The 17,183-nt window shown below is 38.3% G+C and overlaps 1 protein-coding gene across 1 annotated transcript in view; it reads left to right on the forward strand.

Moving 5' to 3' along the window:
* Nucleotides 1–13,265, forward strand: part of sez6b (seizure related 6 homolog b) — a 221,445-nt gene extending 208,180 nt beyond the window's left edge. The window contains exons 14-17 of the mRNA XM_085794838.1: nt 5,961–5,993; nt 6,784–6,892; nt 9,639–9,738; nt 13,109–13,265. Coding sequence (XP_085650964.1) covers nt 5,961–5,993; nt 6,784–6,892; nt 9,639–9,738; nt 13,109–13,138 — 272 coding nt within the window. The 3' untranslated portion in view covers nt 13,139–13,265. The remainder of the gene's footprint in view (nt 1–5,960; nt 5,994–6,783; nt 6,893–9,638; nt 9,739–13,108) is intronic.
* The last annotated feature ends 3,918 nt before the right edge of the window (nt 13,266–17,183 follow it).

Consider the following 17,183-nt stretch of genomic DNA (forward strand, 5'->3'; position numbering starts at 1 on the left):
TTCTTTTTATTTTATTTTTATTTTATTTTTTTCTATTATTATTATTATTATTATTATTATTATTATTACTATTTAATTTCAAAGTTGTATTTCATTATTATATATGTAATATGTATTTTTCTTTTCTCTTTTTACCTACTCATTATCCCTAATATTACTATTATTTGCTGATTTTGTTATTTTCTCTATTATTATTATTATTATTATTATTATTATTATTATTATTATTATTATTATTATTATTATTATTATTATATTATTATATTATTACTTAAACTTACTTACAAGCAATAGCACTCCACTTACCTTTCATCCATACACACGCATACACACACACACACACACTTAATACTACATTAATTTATCACTGCGTAAAGTCATTTCCTGTTGTTGTTTGTACCAATGTTGACTGTTTGTATGTTTGTCCATGTATTTGTAACGTATTTGTCCTTCATGTCACCTTGTTTTTCATGTCACCAATAAAAAAAATAAATAAATAAATAAATAACCCCCCCCCCCCCCAAAAAAAAAGAAAAAAAAAAAAAATATATATATACGTATATATATATATATATATATAAATACCAGCAGAATCCAATTATTGTCATTGCTCAGCTGCTGAAATCTCACTGTACTGACTGTTTCTAATCACATGATCAAATTAAAGTGTCAGTGGAAATAGTCACTTTTTTTTTTATTTCTTTTTTACTATATTCAGATTTCATCTTTTCAGTGTCTTCATCCCCTCGTTCAGGCTGTCAGTGCACTTTTTGTTTGTTTATTTGAATGGAACAGTGCACATTAATGGACAAAAAACATGTAAATGTGCCAGATTGTAGCAAGGTGCTAATTTCCATCCGGAGTAACAGTACACATAATAATGTAGACAACACAAAAAGACAAAAAGGTGACTATGACAATGACATGTCTATGACAATGAAAAACATAGCTACTGACAAACACTGAGGATCACTTCCTGTAGTCAACTCCATAAAGCAGACCATTTATTTCATGTTTCATATTTCATAGAGGACTCTGCTCTCCTAGCTGCCTGTGCTCGCTGCTGCAGTGACCTCTGACCTCACACTTGGGACTGAAGAGAGGAGAGTGCTAGTTTTTCCTTCAAGCAGCCTCCAAGTCTCTGGAGCTGAGATGTTGCAGCACTGATTTTACATTTTCAGATCTGATATCAAAGTCTAGTAGATGAGATTAAGTCTTGTTTTATTATTACTGTAATTCTACATTTTTATGTTCACAGTTAAAGCTCCAAAGGTAGACGTTTGTGTTAAAGCTCCATACAGTATAAAGGTAGATGTTTGTATTAAAGCTCCATACAGTATAAAGGTAGATGTTTGTGTTAAAGCTCCATACAGTATAAAGGTAGATGTCCATGTGTAGTGTGATTATAAAGCAGCTCTAGGTTCTATATTAATACTGTGAAAGTATCAAAGCCTCAGTCCACAGAGAAATGCACACAGCCTGTATTCAGAAACTGAGCCTTAAAACCAGCCGTCAGGACTTCCTGTCACTTTGTGATGTCACAACTGAACAGTCACCCAAAGCCCCGCCCCCTCACCATCCAACAACTTGCAGGATTTGGTTTCTCTGAGCGTTTTAATGTGAAATCTGCTCTATTTTATGCTATTTTATTGGATCACTCAGAAAACAGTTAGCCAATCAGAAGAGAGGCTCAGAGCCATGTATATGTAAGGACGCACACACCATACGGTGTATATATGGTGTGTGTGTGTGTGTGTGTGTGAAAGGCGAACAGTGAATTAAAAGTGAACTCTGTGTCAGGAGTCTCCTCAAACTTACTGTTATTTCATGAGCAGACCGATTGAACGACACTTAGAGAAAACAAGAAACTGGCTGAACAAAGAGCCGGTTTCACAAAAACAGGAACAACACATCAATCACAGTGAAAGGCTGCAGAGAGGAGAAGTGTTTGTGGGGTTGTTGTTGTTTTAAAGCTGTGGATTGTGTTGTCCTGACAATTTGAGAAGGTTGTTCCAGTCTAGAGGCTGAAATAACACCAGAGTGGCCTTTAGTTCAAGTCGAAGCAGCTGCAAGAGACACAGAACTGGACTGGACCCTGTTTCCTGTACTCACAGTAGAAACAGGTCTACTGCATTTTCATTCAACTATTTATTTTATCCATTATAAACGCATTTTACTCATTTGCTAATATCTACATAAGTGCAAAAATAGAGAGTTATGCTTAAACTCTGATGTCTTTTGGCCTCCTATCAGCTTGTTACTGGTGCAATTTTAAGGGGAGAGACTACAGATGAATAGGGTCAAAATTTTAAATAACAGATATCACCATGAAACTTCCCGAGTTTATCACTGACATTGAGACAAATATTTTTTGTATTACAAGTTTTGTCAAATTTTATGTTTAAATATGTATGTGATGCAATATCTGATGAAATATGCGCCAATTTGCATACATTTCCAGAACCGAAATCAGAAAAATGGATTAAGCCCCTTTCAAAATTCTTGTTTTATTTTGTTGACATATTAGAGTCAGAAGTTTTTACAGAGGAGGATTTTGGATATCTCTTTTTATCACTTTGTAAATGAGAAAATACTGTCACCAGTCCTAAAAAATCCAATTTCGCCATGTTTTTAGGAATAAAATGTTGTATAAATCAGGCTTTGAATGATATATCAACAATTCCCTCTGTAAAAACCTTCAGAATATAGACAGGAATGAAAGTGGAAGGTTTGGTGTCTGTAAGTGCTGCTGAAGTGGAGATTTCTAGCTCAGAGTCGGAGGAAAAACTCATTTTGAGAAAACAGCCTTTAAAGACTTGTACTGTAAAACTCCATAGATTGTTAATGTAAATCGTACTTTTACGATCGGTTGCAGATACAGAGGAGATGACAATTTTTGGAGCCTACATAACTGTTCAGGAGAGAAAAGGCTTTACAATGATACCTGACATGACATGGGTCAGACAATAGGCACAGCACAGTATGTCACAGTAGCTGCTAACTTTTGGTAAATTTAGGAGAAATCTACCAACAATGTGGATTTTCTACCATTTCGTTTGACTTTTCTGAAAGAACACATGTTCAGGAAGAAAAATAGCGAAAAATCTCAAAATTGATCAGTGCATGAAAAAACAGTGTTTTTGCCTGGGGTGTCTCGCCATATTTTTGTTTTCCTGTAGTATAGTTTATCTTTTATATATACATTGACCTTTATTTATATTAATTTATACTTATAAACCACTTAATATTTTTATTTGCTGGATGAGCAGCTGTAATTTTGATTCTGATTCAGTAGTTCAGCGCTGGGAGCGACTCATCACACCAACATGTAATTATCTTTTTACAGTATTAGTCACATCGCTGGTTTTATGAATTTCCAGCTGTGTGTGATGTTTCTGTTAATATCTTCATAATAATGCAGCTCAGAAATCTGTGAACTCTCCACCCTCTGGTCCATATACTCAACAAGCTCATATTATGCTATGTGACTCAAAATGATATTACAATATTTAATTTTAGATATATTATTATACATTTATCTACTTTTTTATTCCCGAGTCACTATTCTAGAGACGTTACTACTTTGTTAAACTCATTTCAGGCTTCAAAACAACTCATCCCCATTAGAAACGACAGACACTTTATTGACCCTGAGGGAAATTTAGATGAAATTTAATTATATTTAAAGTTTCACATTTTAATAAGGGATTTAAAAAAAAAAAAAAACTGACTCTAACTTCACAGCATTTAAGGAAAAATGATGTCCACAGACACAGAGGGCTTCTATCTGGATGGAGACTGGATTGTAGATTTTAAATTGAAATAATTTTCTATATAACATTCAAATACCTTTGGATTTAAAGGGTACATTTGTTTAAATTGTGTAAAACCTCATGTGGTTTTTAAATAAATCGTATTACAATAATCTACACGTCTTTTAAAAACTGTCTTTAATAAAGTTAAATCAAACTAAATCAGAGATGGTTTAGTTCGTTGCAGCTCTGGCTCTGTTTTTTAAATGAGAATAATCGAGTGTTTAATTAAGTGCTAATATCCAACAGGTCGTAAACTCCATTACTGTCACAGAAGCATCAACGTGTCGGCTTTTTATTCTCCACGTAAAATAACACGCCTCATAAAATCAAGCTAAATATACTGGTGTTGATCCAGCTGTCCCTCAGCCTGCGCTCCACTGATAACATTAACTCTCTCTCTCTCTCTCTCATAATGTTATTATATAATGTCGCCCTCTCTCCCTCTCTCCCCCGCTCTCTCTCTCTCTCTCTCTCTCACCTGTGACTTCACATCTTTTGTATTTTTTTGCTGCAGGTTGTTTTTGTTTCCTCTCAGCTCTGCAGCTCTGACCTGTGATTCAGCTCCTCTGTGTAACAGCATTTATTGATTCATGCAAAAAAAAAAAAAATATGATGCACATGTGAAATTAAATCAACATGTGAAAATATGTTTATATTAGTATATTAGTATTATTACAGGTACTATATGTCAGTATTTGTTTATTTTTAGGATCCCCATTAGTAGCTGATACTGTTATTCTGATCAGTTATTCTTCTTAAAGGGATAGTTCAACATTTTGCCAAATTGGCCCATTGCCATAATTGCTATAGTCATAGCAGTAGGTTCTTTACCTTTAATTGTCGGTGCAAGATATTTTTAGAACGGCGGAGCAGAGCCACGAGCCGAGATTTCTTGGTTTTCCTCATCAAACTCATCAAATACACAATCCAACAATTCCAAAACGCTCTGGTGGACAAGTTGTGACCTGCACATTCACCACGCTATGAGATAATAACACAACGTTACCAGACAGAGTTGTTTTAGAGGTAAGTACAGAGAAAAACTGCCTCCAACGGGAATGTGCATCAGCGGTTTTGCATGAATTTCCCTCTAAAACAACTCTGTCTGGTAACTTTCTGTTATTATCTCATAGTGTGGTGAATGTGCAGGTCACAACTTGTCCACCAGAGCGTTTTGGAGTTGTTGGATTGTGTATTTGATGAGTTTGATGAGGGAAACCAAGAAATCTCGGCTCGCGGCTCTGCTCCGCCATCCTAAAAATAGCTTGCACCGACAATTAAAGGTAACGAACCTACTGCTATGACTATAGCAATTATGGCAATGGGCCAATCTGCCAAAATGTTAAACTAACCCTTAAAGGTCCCGAATGCAATTAAAACCAAGACTTACATTTATGTTGATACATAATCATCGTTAACAAAATGCACATCCCATGTTTCCCAATGTGCTAGAGATCACTGTAACACAAACAGCAGAACAGTCCTGTCCTGACCATTTTGAAAGTGTTTCAAGTTCATGTTTTTAATGTTATTTCTGTGGCTCTGTATGTTTCAGAAAGTTTGTTCCAGGTTCAGGTCTGAGGAGGTAACCTGACTAGTTAGGATACTTATAGGCAGATAAATAATATATCTAATCCAAATTTATTACCAGTGCTGACTGGCTGAGCAAATATATTATTTGCATGTTAATAATAAATTAATATTTTTCTTGTGGAAAATCTGTTGAGTTGAGTTGAGTTGAGATGACTTTATTTATCCCATACGGCAATTCTGACTGTTTCTACAGTTGACCATTGCACCACATTCATTTACACAAGCATACATACAAGTGAGGAGGAAAGTGCGAGACAGTGCAAATTAAGATCAGGTAAAAAAAAAAAAAAAGTACAATAAGTAGGACAATAAATACATAAATAGGGCAATATACATAAAAAACACTGTCAGCAAACAAAATCTTTTGTCATGCTGAATAAGAACTCCTCCAGGTCGATCTCTTCCTTCACTATCACATTGTTGTTAATCTGTGTCTATCTGTGTCTCTCAGTTCAGATCTGATGACAGAATAAGTTGCATTTATTTCATGTATTTTTTTTTCTAATTAAGTTTCCTCTTGTTGAACCGTCTCCTCTGTCATGTTCTCCTCAGCTCATCCTGCAGACAACGAGCGCAGACTGGACGGTAAGTTTGATTTCACCTCCACGTCTTCAGTCTGTGTGAAACATTCCTGAGAACAATTGATGTTGTTAAAGTTGTTCCAATCTGAAATTGTTCTTCTTTTATTTAAAGTAATTGTTAAACTGATTGTTTTCTAATGAACTGGGTTTTTTTAAAGGGATGGTTCACCCAAAATTCAAATTGCAGTCATTTTCTACTCCCCCTCATGTGGACTAAGGGCTGGGAGAAGTTTCAGAGTCCTCCGTGGCTTCTCTGAGTTACAGGGGGTCTCGGCGTAGCAGTGCATGTCCATATAACGGTTGCAAATGGATTCCAACTGTCTTCGTAACAAAAAGACACACCAAAAAACATCCAAATACCTCCATGCTGCTCATATGTAATGTCCCTCTTGTGTTGAAGCCCCGAAATGCGAAATTGTTCCGAAAAAAATTAAATAAGTCTATATTTTAAGATTGTTTGTAGCGGAAGCTCCTCTTCCTGGACCAGGGAGAGGACGGACCCTGCTTCAATACAAGACGGACATTACATACGAGCAGCATGGAGGTATTTGGATGTTTTTTGGTGTGTCTTTTTGTTACGAAGAAAAGTGGTATCCATTTGCAACCATTATATGGACATGCACTGCTACGCCGAGACCCGCTGTAACTCAGAGAAGCCACGGATAACTCTGAAACTTCTCCCAGCCCTTAGTCCACATGAGGGTGAGTAGATAATGAGTGCAATTTGAATTTTGGGTGAACTATCCCTTTAAGAGTTTGTTTGACTTGATTTTGTGACTCTGTTTGTGCTGCAGTGTCGACTGCAGACCCCCGACTGGAGGGAGCCCAGGTTGCGTTCGCTGTCTTCATCCCTGTCACTCTGCTCCTCATCCTCGTCATCGGGATCTACCTCTACTTCTCAAAGTGCGTTCACATCCATCACAGCCAGAGAATTTTCTGTTTCACGTTTTAATAAGGGTTGGTTTCACCACAGGTTCTTTGTGTCTCTGATAAAACAATAAAAAAATCAGAGAACAAACTAAAGTGAGTGACAGCTCGGGACTGGGAATTATGTCTTTTTAGTTCCCTTTGTAAAACAGTCATTTATTCTTTATGTGAACAAGTAGCCAAACAATTAAATACATAATAGCTAATGATTTAGAAATTATTCTGCCTCAAAGTGATTTAAAAAAGTAACCTCAGGCAATTAAGAAACAAAAAACTTTAAAATTATGAAAAAGTTATGAATAAATGGAAAATAGATAGAAAACACTAACTACAACATCGGTCCAGAAAGTCTTAAGACCCCGTCTCACTTAATTATGTTGCTGATTTAACTGTAAATGGATAAAATGATCCATATTATTATGATTTAATAATCATTATGATTTAAAATAAAAATGCTAACACTGCACAAACTTAAAAACACAGTATGCAACCTGCAGCAACCTGCAGGAACACCAGGTAACAGTCAGCAGGCGAAGAAAGTGGAACATGTGATTAATACAGATATTGAAAACCTACAAGTTTAAATAAATTTGAATGTTGTTGCTACAGTAAATGCAACAGGAAGACTCAGAGGAACTAACTAATTAACTTAGGGGAAATATGTCCTGGGCACCGTGCTACACTTTAGCTACACAAGGAAGTAAGATTAAAAAACATCAACAACTATTCATCTCACAATGACAACACAACATTACAATGAAATCTGAATAATTAGAAATGCTAAAGAGCCTTGGTGTTTATTGCACTTTGCTTTTATTAAGGTTTAGCATATTAGAGTTCAGGTTCAGGTTACTTTATTACTTATTTACTTTATTCAGTTCCGTTTTAATCTGTATAGAGATGGTCTGTCACAGAGATTACAAACATGCAAGACTGGATGTATGGTGGGGGAATATAGGCTCATCAATCATATGATGTATGCGGACAATTTAGTTGTTCTGTCACCCTATTGCTAGTGCTGGTCTACAGCAACTACTGAGAGTGTGTACTGAATATGGAGTGCAATATGATATCAAATTTAATCCCAAAAAGAGTGTGGTTATGATAGCTAGGAGGACCAAAAGTGAAAGTTTCCCTCTTTTTGTCTGTCTGAGCAAACACTCAATGTTGTCACCAAGGTTAAATACCTGGGGCATATTATATATATTCAAGATGATCTCTGTGATGATGATGATGATGATGTGCAACGGCAATGCTGTAAATTGTATGCGCAAGCAAACATGATCGCTCGCAAATTTCACATATGCTCAAACGATGTTAAAATTGCTCTCTTTAGAGCCTTCTGTATACTACTATATACAGCATAACAAACCAGAAACCAATGCTAAAAAGTGTTCAAGGCTCCACCAGTAAAAGACCTAATAGTTAAGGGTTTCTACACATTTGAAATTTCCAAATTCCAGACTTTTTCCAGACCCGAGTTTCCAGACTTCTCGGTTAAAAAATGCAAATAATTTGTGACATTGAGTAAATAGTTGTGCATTATATAAGAAAATCATGCAATTAATCATTTATTTTCATTATTCTGAATGTGTATGCTATTATGTAACCAAATCATTTCCAGGAGATTGTAGCTATAGGTACAATAGCACATACAAAAACAATTAACCCAAATAACTTCAGATACAGTAAGACCAAACCCAGATAAGTATTAAGATAAATATATTTCCATACAATAATTTCCATTTTCCATCCTTTTCCAGACCTGGAAATGTATAAAATAAAATTCCATACTTTCCATACTTGTGTAGGAACCCCAGCACAGCATTTAATAAAAACTCTAAATTCAATAAATAATAAAGTGGAATCAGAATAAACCCGGGTTTAAAAGTTAAAATTAATTTATAAACCCGGATGATTAGATAATAATAAACCCATCAATAAATGAGTCCAGCAGCAGCAGGTTGATGGAGGCCGAGGTTCTTCCAGCGAATCAGCTTCAGACTCTTCAGTGATGCTGCGGTCGTGTCCTGTCGTGGCGTTGGCCTGCTTCTGCTGCTTCCTCTGATTGGCTGTCAACACGTGCAGGTTCTTTCTGCTGCTACTGAACTGCCACTTCCAACACTAATGAGGTCCAACACCCTTCACCACAGAGTCCAGACCCACAGCCAGACCCCCACCTCACCACCACCAGACCCTTATTAGCCCACAAGACACAAACCTGAGCTGAGCTGCACTGGGGAAAGTTGATTCTGTAATAAAAAACAGAGGAGTTTTATTATTAAATATGAGAGACTTCAGACAAAACCAGGCCAATTAAAGCAGGTGCAGAAGTCAAAGGGTGAGAGGCGTACACACACACGGCTTTATCGACGTAACAGGAAAGAGGCAGACGGACTTTTGAAGTGTTTAATAATTAGACTCCAGATGTGAGAGAGAGGGGAAGAGAGACGGCTTCATCCTGACAGGGATTAACTCAAAGAAAGAGGCAAAATGTGACTATATTTAGCCAGAGAGCATTTTTAAAAAAAAATATCTGTCACAGGACGGAGATCAAGGGTTTTCAGCGCACAGCGACATTAAAGCGTTTCACAACAAGAACATAGGCTACTATACGATGATGCACAGATGCGATCGTGAAGACCAACCTTTTTAAAACAAAACAAAACAAAAAAAAATCCTACATTTGTCATGAGTGTGTTCTCTGTGTGTCGGTGCTCAGGGTTCAGAGGAAGTCACTACAGCTCTCCCTGTCCTCCAGCTTACCGTACGAAAACATCTCCGGAGAGTCGACGCTCGACAGCTCCGTCTACGAGACGACGGTGAGTCAACAGCGGTTGAGACTGTGGAGCAGCTGCTGCATGTGTGTGTGTCTCCGTTTAGTCTTTAATCTCACATTTCAATTAGATATGATCTGTTCTGTTTTATAATGTGTGTTTGTCTTTTTTGTTTTTTTTTACCTTTTCTGCTTTTGATGTGGTTTAATGCTTCTTCTGTTCTGTTAACCATGTTGAACAACCTGTGTGGAGGATAATTAGCTTTTTTCCTGTTTTTAAAAGCCTGCTCTTAAAGGGATAGTTCAACATTTTGGCAAATTGGCCCATTGCCATAATCCCTATAGTCATAGCAGTAGGTTTGTTACCTTTAATTGTGGGTGCAAGCTATTTTTAGAACGGCGGAGCAGAGCTGTGAGCTGCTCAGAGCTACGCTACGGAGGCTCATGGGATTTCTTGGTTTCCCTCATCAAACTCATCAAATACACAATCCAACAACTCCACAACTGCTGCTCAGAGCTACGCTACAAGTGTAGCAAATCAAACTCATCAATCCAACAACTCCAAAATGCTCTGGTGGACAAGTTGTGACCTGCACATTCACCACGCTATGAGATAATAACACAACGTTACCAGACAGAGTTGTTTTAGAGGGAAATTCATGCAAAACCACTGATGCGCGTTGCCTTCAGGGACAGTTTTTCATCAAGCAGTCTCTGAATTTCCCTCTAAAACAACTCTGTCTGGTAACGTTGTGTTATTATCTCATAGTGTGGTGAATGTGCAGGTCACAACTTGTCCACCAGAGCATTTTGGAGTTGTTGGATTGATGAGTTTGATTTGCTACACTTGTAGCGTAGCTCTGAGCAGCTCGCGGCTCTACTCCGCTATTCTAAAAATAGCTTACACTGACAATTAAAGGTAACGAACCTACTGCTATGACTATAGGGATTATGGCAATGGGCCAATTTGCCAAAATGTTGAACTATCCCTTTAAATCAGCTCAAGTGGAAAATAATTCTCCACAAAATGACTTGTATTACGTTTTCCATTTATCATTTAAAACTGGGAATAAACATCAGTTATTATCAAATAACCATAACCATAACCCCAATTGAAAGGTTATTTGTCTTCTTTTTCTTCTTCTTTTTCCGTGCACGCTGAAGAACAATGAGGTGAGTTGATCCAAACTTCACAGTCAAAATTATTTTCTTATACCATAAAATGTGGCCTCTTTTACACTGGTAAAAAAAAAAAACAGTCAACGACATCAGGTTTTTATCAGCAGTGGAAAAAGAGACCAACTGGGTCACATAACTAGTCGCCAGCACCTGGCTGCTGATCGTCAGCCCTTTTTCAAGCTCTAAGGAGGACACACACACACACACACACACACTGTAAACACACCTGCCACCTGTCCAGCTCAGTGCTGCGACACCACAGGGACAGAAAACTGAGCTGCAGCCCTGAAATAAGTTTTGAAGCGTCCCTCTGACAGGAGACGAATAAGACGTGACTGATCTGTATTGGCAGCTAGCAGCTCACTCTCTCTCTCTCTCCACAGTGTCAGTGTGTGATGGCATCACTCCTCGTAGTTGTGTGTGTCCTCTTGTCTGAGGTGGAAGTTAAACTCGACACACAGTGGAAACAGAGTCAGTCAGCCGCGTAAAAAAAAAAAAAAAACCCAAAAAACTGCTTGTATCTGCTAATTTTTGAAGGAAAAGAGGGTTTATCGCTGCGACACACTGTCCCTTCATCACTTCATATTCACACCTCCTGTTGAGCAGATAAGCTTTGGGAGAATCTTTTTTGCATAAATTTACATAATAAAGAGAGAAAAAAAAAAAACCAGAACCTGCCAGAAATAACTACAAGCTAGAAACCTGAAGTTGACACCAGGTATGTCAGAAATAATCTCTGTCTAATTAATGATAGGTAGTGTGTCCACCCACTACATAATCCAATATGGTTCCAATAAGGACTGTGATTGTCCTTTGCAAAATGAATACCGTACTTCCAGACTATAGAGCGCACCTGAATATAAGCCGCACCAGCTAAATTATAAAAGAAAATACAAATATAGGCCGCACTTGAATATAATGTTGCATTCAAGACAACTCGGAAGTCGGAAAAAAACGAGCTCTGAGTTGTAAAAAATGAATTGAACGGCGTCAAACTCGGAAATTACAGGTCGGAAACTCGGGTATCATATCAGAGCTCCGACTTTCCGACTTGACGTCACGACAACATCAAAACATGGCGGCCCTCGTCTTAAACGGTTAGAATTTAGACATTTTAAGTTATTTTTTGAGGTTTGAATGCATATTTTTGTGTATTATTGCAGTAGCCTATATGAAATACGTTTATATTAAGCTGTGATTGTTGTATGGTGTGAAATTGTGGTCCTCGTATGTGACGGAAATAACGTTTAACTGTTATCAAGGCTATAACATTATATGTGCACTCATCTGCGGCGTCTCCTCTCCTCCATAATAAACATAATTTACTGCTGCATTTATTTTTCGTATTCAGCGATGAGCCACAATACGCCAAACTTCCTTCAGGTATCCATGTTTTTTTTCTTCCGAGTTCCTGCAGCGTGAACGCAATGATGTCGGAAGTCGGAAATTTCCGAGTTGGGAATTCCGACCTCCGAGTTGTTTTGAACGCAGCATAATAAGCCTCAGGTTTTCATGTTGTAACATGAGATATTGTTTTGTTTTACGCTCCTCTCGCCCATGTGCATTTGTTTACAATGAAGCCGGCGAAAAACCAATAAATGGAGCGGTGGAAAACGTTACATGACATATAGGATGTTACGGCGTGTGTGTTTGTGTAGTCTTAAAGGGATAGTTCACTCAAAATTGAAATCTCACTCATTATCTACTCACCCTCATGTCGACTAAGGGCTGGGAAAAGTTTCAGAGTCCTGTGTACAGAGAGTGTACAAGACGGACCTTACATACGAGCAGCATGGAGGTATTTGGATGTTTTTTGGTGTGTCTTTTTGTTACGAAGACAGTTGGTATCTATTTGCAACCGTTATATGGACATGCACTGCTACGCCGAGACCCCCTGTAACTCAGAGAAGCCACGGAGGACTCTGAAACTTCTCCCAGCCCTTAGTCCACATGAGGGTGAGTAGATAATGAGTGCAATTTGAATTTTGGGTGAACTATCCTTTTAACCGTCATAAACAAAAGATTACGGGTTACGGAGCGCGTTTGTGTCGCGGTGCTGCAGAGACGAGAGCTGGGACACCGGGGCGGGCGGAAAAAAAGTAAAGTAGCGGCTAGTCCGGAAAGTACGGTAATAATTGAGTTTCCCAATGAATTTTCGGCTGCAGAGAGGAAACATGTGAATCTGCTGCTGCTATCAGGAACCCTGGTGACGTGTACGTGTTGGTTTCTCCTCACAGGAAACAAGAGAATACGAGGTTTCGATCTGAAGATGCCGGTGGGTGTGTTTCCGTTTGGACGACAAGACAAGACGCTCTCCGGCCTTTTCAACGTCCGTCAGACTCACACCTGTAGGCGACTCCTTCTGACGCCTCCACCCTGTTCTCTGTACACACTGAATACGAGCCTCCCTTTATTTACCCAACAGAGGACACCTCACCGCCCCCTTTTGCCCCCCTCTACCCCGCCCTGCCCTGCCCCCTCCTCACGACCACCCCTGCCCCTCCCTCCCTGAAAGGCTGGGCCACTGGATTATTTTTCTAGCTCTTCGACAGTAAAAGTCCAGCAGCAGCAGCAGCAGTTTGTACAGTTTTTAATCCCGCGCTTGCATCCTGAGGACTTTCAGCGCAAAGTATCGTCTCAGAGAGCAGAAGGAAGGAATCGATGCGAAGCTAGTGCCATTAAGTGCATATAACCACAGATGTTACGTTGTATTATGTACATTATACACTATCTGTCTCCTGACATCATGTAAAGATCAATGCTTCTGGATTTAAGGGATGTTTCATAATTGTCTCATTAAGAGTAAATTCCTCTGATTAAATGTCACAGAACAACAACAGCAGCTTTTGATTTTATTGGACGTTTCCCAAATATATAAGATGAGAAATGAGACTGTGCCTTAAATTAAAAGGCCATTGAAGGCAGAGCCCTGTTTCCCTGTTTCTGAGGGTGAGATGTAAAGATTAATTATGTCAGTATATAGAGCTCAGAAATGGATGTGGTTAGCCTATAGCATTAAACATCAGACTCAGAGGTTGCATCTGTCTCATAGAAAAACATTCATCCGTCCAGTATGACAGTTGTATATTGTGCAGTTCCAGGTGAATGAAGGTGACACCGGATGCCCCACGGGGCTTTGCCGAAAATATGACAAAGAGAAAGTACTGTAGTTCAGGTGTGTTACAGGAAGTTTAGCCTTTACCTGATGAGGCAGAGAATAGATCAATATCAATGTAGCTTCTGAGGTCCCTGTTTTCCTAAAGTGTTCATTAGCTCTGATGCTCACAGTTTCTTTCCAGTGGATTGTCAGCAAACACAGCGAGGCTAGCTGTCGCCCCTACTAAACTAAACTGAGCTAAACTAAGCTAAAATAAGCTATGCTAAGATAACTTCAAATCTGGTTTCACAAATACAGATTGACTGTGGCTTAGATGTTACAAATCAAAACTTTTACTGTCTTAAAATGGATTGTGGTACTATGAATTCTGGGTAAATTAAGAAAAAAAAAAAAAGGGTGTCCAAATAACCCACAGTTTTGTCTATTGGAAGAACTCAACATTTGTAAGGATTGTTATTCGAGCTACTGGTAAACATAGGTGTCCTAGGCTGTTACCATTGTAACATTGGCCTTAAAGGGACAACGAGGAGTTTCTATTCGGTTATAAAAAAGTCTCACGTTAATGTGGATGAATCTCCGCTACCCACACTTGTTAATGGGCCCATTTTCGATAAATATATTGTTTTGTCTCTATCGTTATTTTGTTATTATTAGTGGTGGCGGAAATGCTGGGCGAGCCGACCAGCCTTTCCTTCGTGGCGAGTCATGAGAATAACGCAGCCAAATCGCCGTTTATGGTCGGAACTACGACGGTATGTGATCGTCTTTGAACCTCTGACTTTAATTCTTGATGAATGAAAACATGAGTCTGTCTTGCGCCGGTCAAAGAATTTCACGGTGCGCGGAGGCTCATAAATGTAGTGTGAAAACGCTTCGCTTTTCCAAATCTCCTCGTTGTCCCTTTAAGCCTGAGCTAGCCTTGGGTTAAAGTATCTCATTTTTGTGTGTTTGTTTGTTTTTTGGCTTAAAATTATTTCTGAAATAAGACAAAGGAAATTGGAACCAACACCACACACCAGTCTGAAATAGGCTACTGTGTCTCGGTGAAACCCGCTACAGCTGTGAACTCAGTGGACGGGACAAAAATGGAAATCTTCCCATTTTACCCTCAGAAAAAAAGGCAAACAAACACATTTCCCATAATGTTGGACCATTTCTTTATACAGCAGCGTCAGCGCGTAAACTAAGATATATCAAATTGTCAATGAATTTCCCCCCATAAACAACATCCAACTCCTGTGGGGATCATTACAGCTTCATACTGTCTGTAACATGCAGCCTTGAGGACGAGGACACTTTGGTTTCTACTTGGTGTATCACCATGAGTATAAAACACTTTGAGTGGACATCCCATGCGTTCAGGTTTCTGTAAAGCGAGAGGAAAGTGAACACACCGAGGTCGGCTGTCGTCCATGTTGCCATTGCCTGTCTGGAGATTATGTCTAAATTTAGATCGTTACCGTCGTCCAAACATACAGTATATATTGTCCTATGAGAATACAGTATGTGTCCATGCAAGCTGGTGTGATGACAATGATAATAATTTACCTATTTTTGATTCAATGTACATAAAGTACCGATCAAGCAACTTCACAAACATCTTCAATAAAAGATATTGTTCAGAAAAATGGCTCGTCTGACAGCGTCTCATTTGCTTCTTGTTTGTGTTGTGAGTGAATGTTTAACCTTGAACATCCTAACATGCCGAACTAGCTCTTTATTTTGCTTTTGTTTGCTTGATCTCCTTGCACTCACTGAACCAATGTTTATTTATTTGTATTTTTGACAGTCACTGCATTTTAATTGACATCAGTACAAAATGTAAAGTGTTATACATGCCAGACTGTAGCAAAAATGCTAATTTACATCCAAAGTCCCTTGACAGGTGACATGAAGCAAAACAACAGAAAAATTAAACAAATAAAAGGACAAATACATTTTTTCTGCTTAGTGAGATCAAAGTGTTCTTTCTATAGATTTAGTTACTCTTCCTCTTACATGTTCACACTCTTTGGCCTTGTCTTTTATTTTCTGTGACGCATTCTGTAACATGCTAAAATTGCTATTTGAATAAAGTTATTATGATACTACATGAACCTTTTAGTCATGTTCCTCGTCGCTAAAACTGTGAACAAATAAATATAATGTAAATGTAAATGAATAAATACATTTTTGCAAACTCTTTTTCATTAGAAACAATAAAGTTCCTAAAGTAAACGGCGACTTTACAGAAATTGAGGTCAGTTGATTTTAAATTAAAAACGCAGATATCTCAAACATAGCCTATCTCTGTAATGATTTTGTATTTATATTCGTAAAGTAGAGTTAAAGATAAGAGAAATAAAATGTGACTGCAGAGTAGAGGAGAGCTGTACACTGACAGATGTGTTTTTAATGTCATTGTTATAAAGTCAAAACTTCTTTTGAATCTTTGAACGTAGCCTCCTGAACTTTGACCTGCAGATTAACGACTCCAATGAGTTTTTCCTGCGTCCCATTGAACATGTGCATGTGGTTTCCTCATATTTAGCTAAAGCAGAGCCTAACTTGTAAAAAATCTGGTGTGAAAATGCGAACTTGTGTCCAAGTCTTAAAAACTGCAAACGTGTTTCCACAGGTGAGATTTCGATATCGAGGCCTTTGAAGAAAGAAACAAAACGCTGTTTGGCCCCGTTGTTTCAACCGATTGTTCCTCTGCAGGTCGGCCCAGGATGTCACAGACTTGATCAGTCAGCAGAAACATCCTTTGAATTTAATTAAAGCAAACCATCACTTTACTTGCACTTCTTCTTTACAACACTGCAAACTACAAACTGCAGTCGCACTAAAAGCAATTCCATTTAGTCGGAGCTGAATGTGAAGCGATCGCTGCCTCTCACTGCATTAACTTTCACTGGGCCTCGTCTGTGCCTGCAGAAACACTGTGTAATGGTAATGAAGGAATGAAAATAGTCCCATTAAATGTGATAATTAGCTATGTAACAAAGTCATGACGTGAAGAAAACTGCAACGCATCTGCTGCTCAACATTATGTATTACCGTATATCTGCCAAGGCTGCAGTATCTACTCTACAGTGGGAGTATTTAAGATAAACTTTGTAAAATATTTTTGCGCTATCCATGTTGGATCATTATTAGATGATATTAACTGTGATTACGCAAGCTGCCAAACCAGAATCCAGACTGGTGCTGTG

Source organism: Trachurus japonicus, chromosome 13 (genome assembly GCF_045865225.1).
Source record: "Trachurus japonicus isolate A0001 chromosome 13, Traja_1.0".
NCBI classification, from domain to species: domain Eukaryota; kingdom Metazoa; phylum Chordata; class Actinopteri; order Carangiformes; family Carangidae; genus Trachurus; species Trachurus japonicus.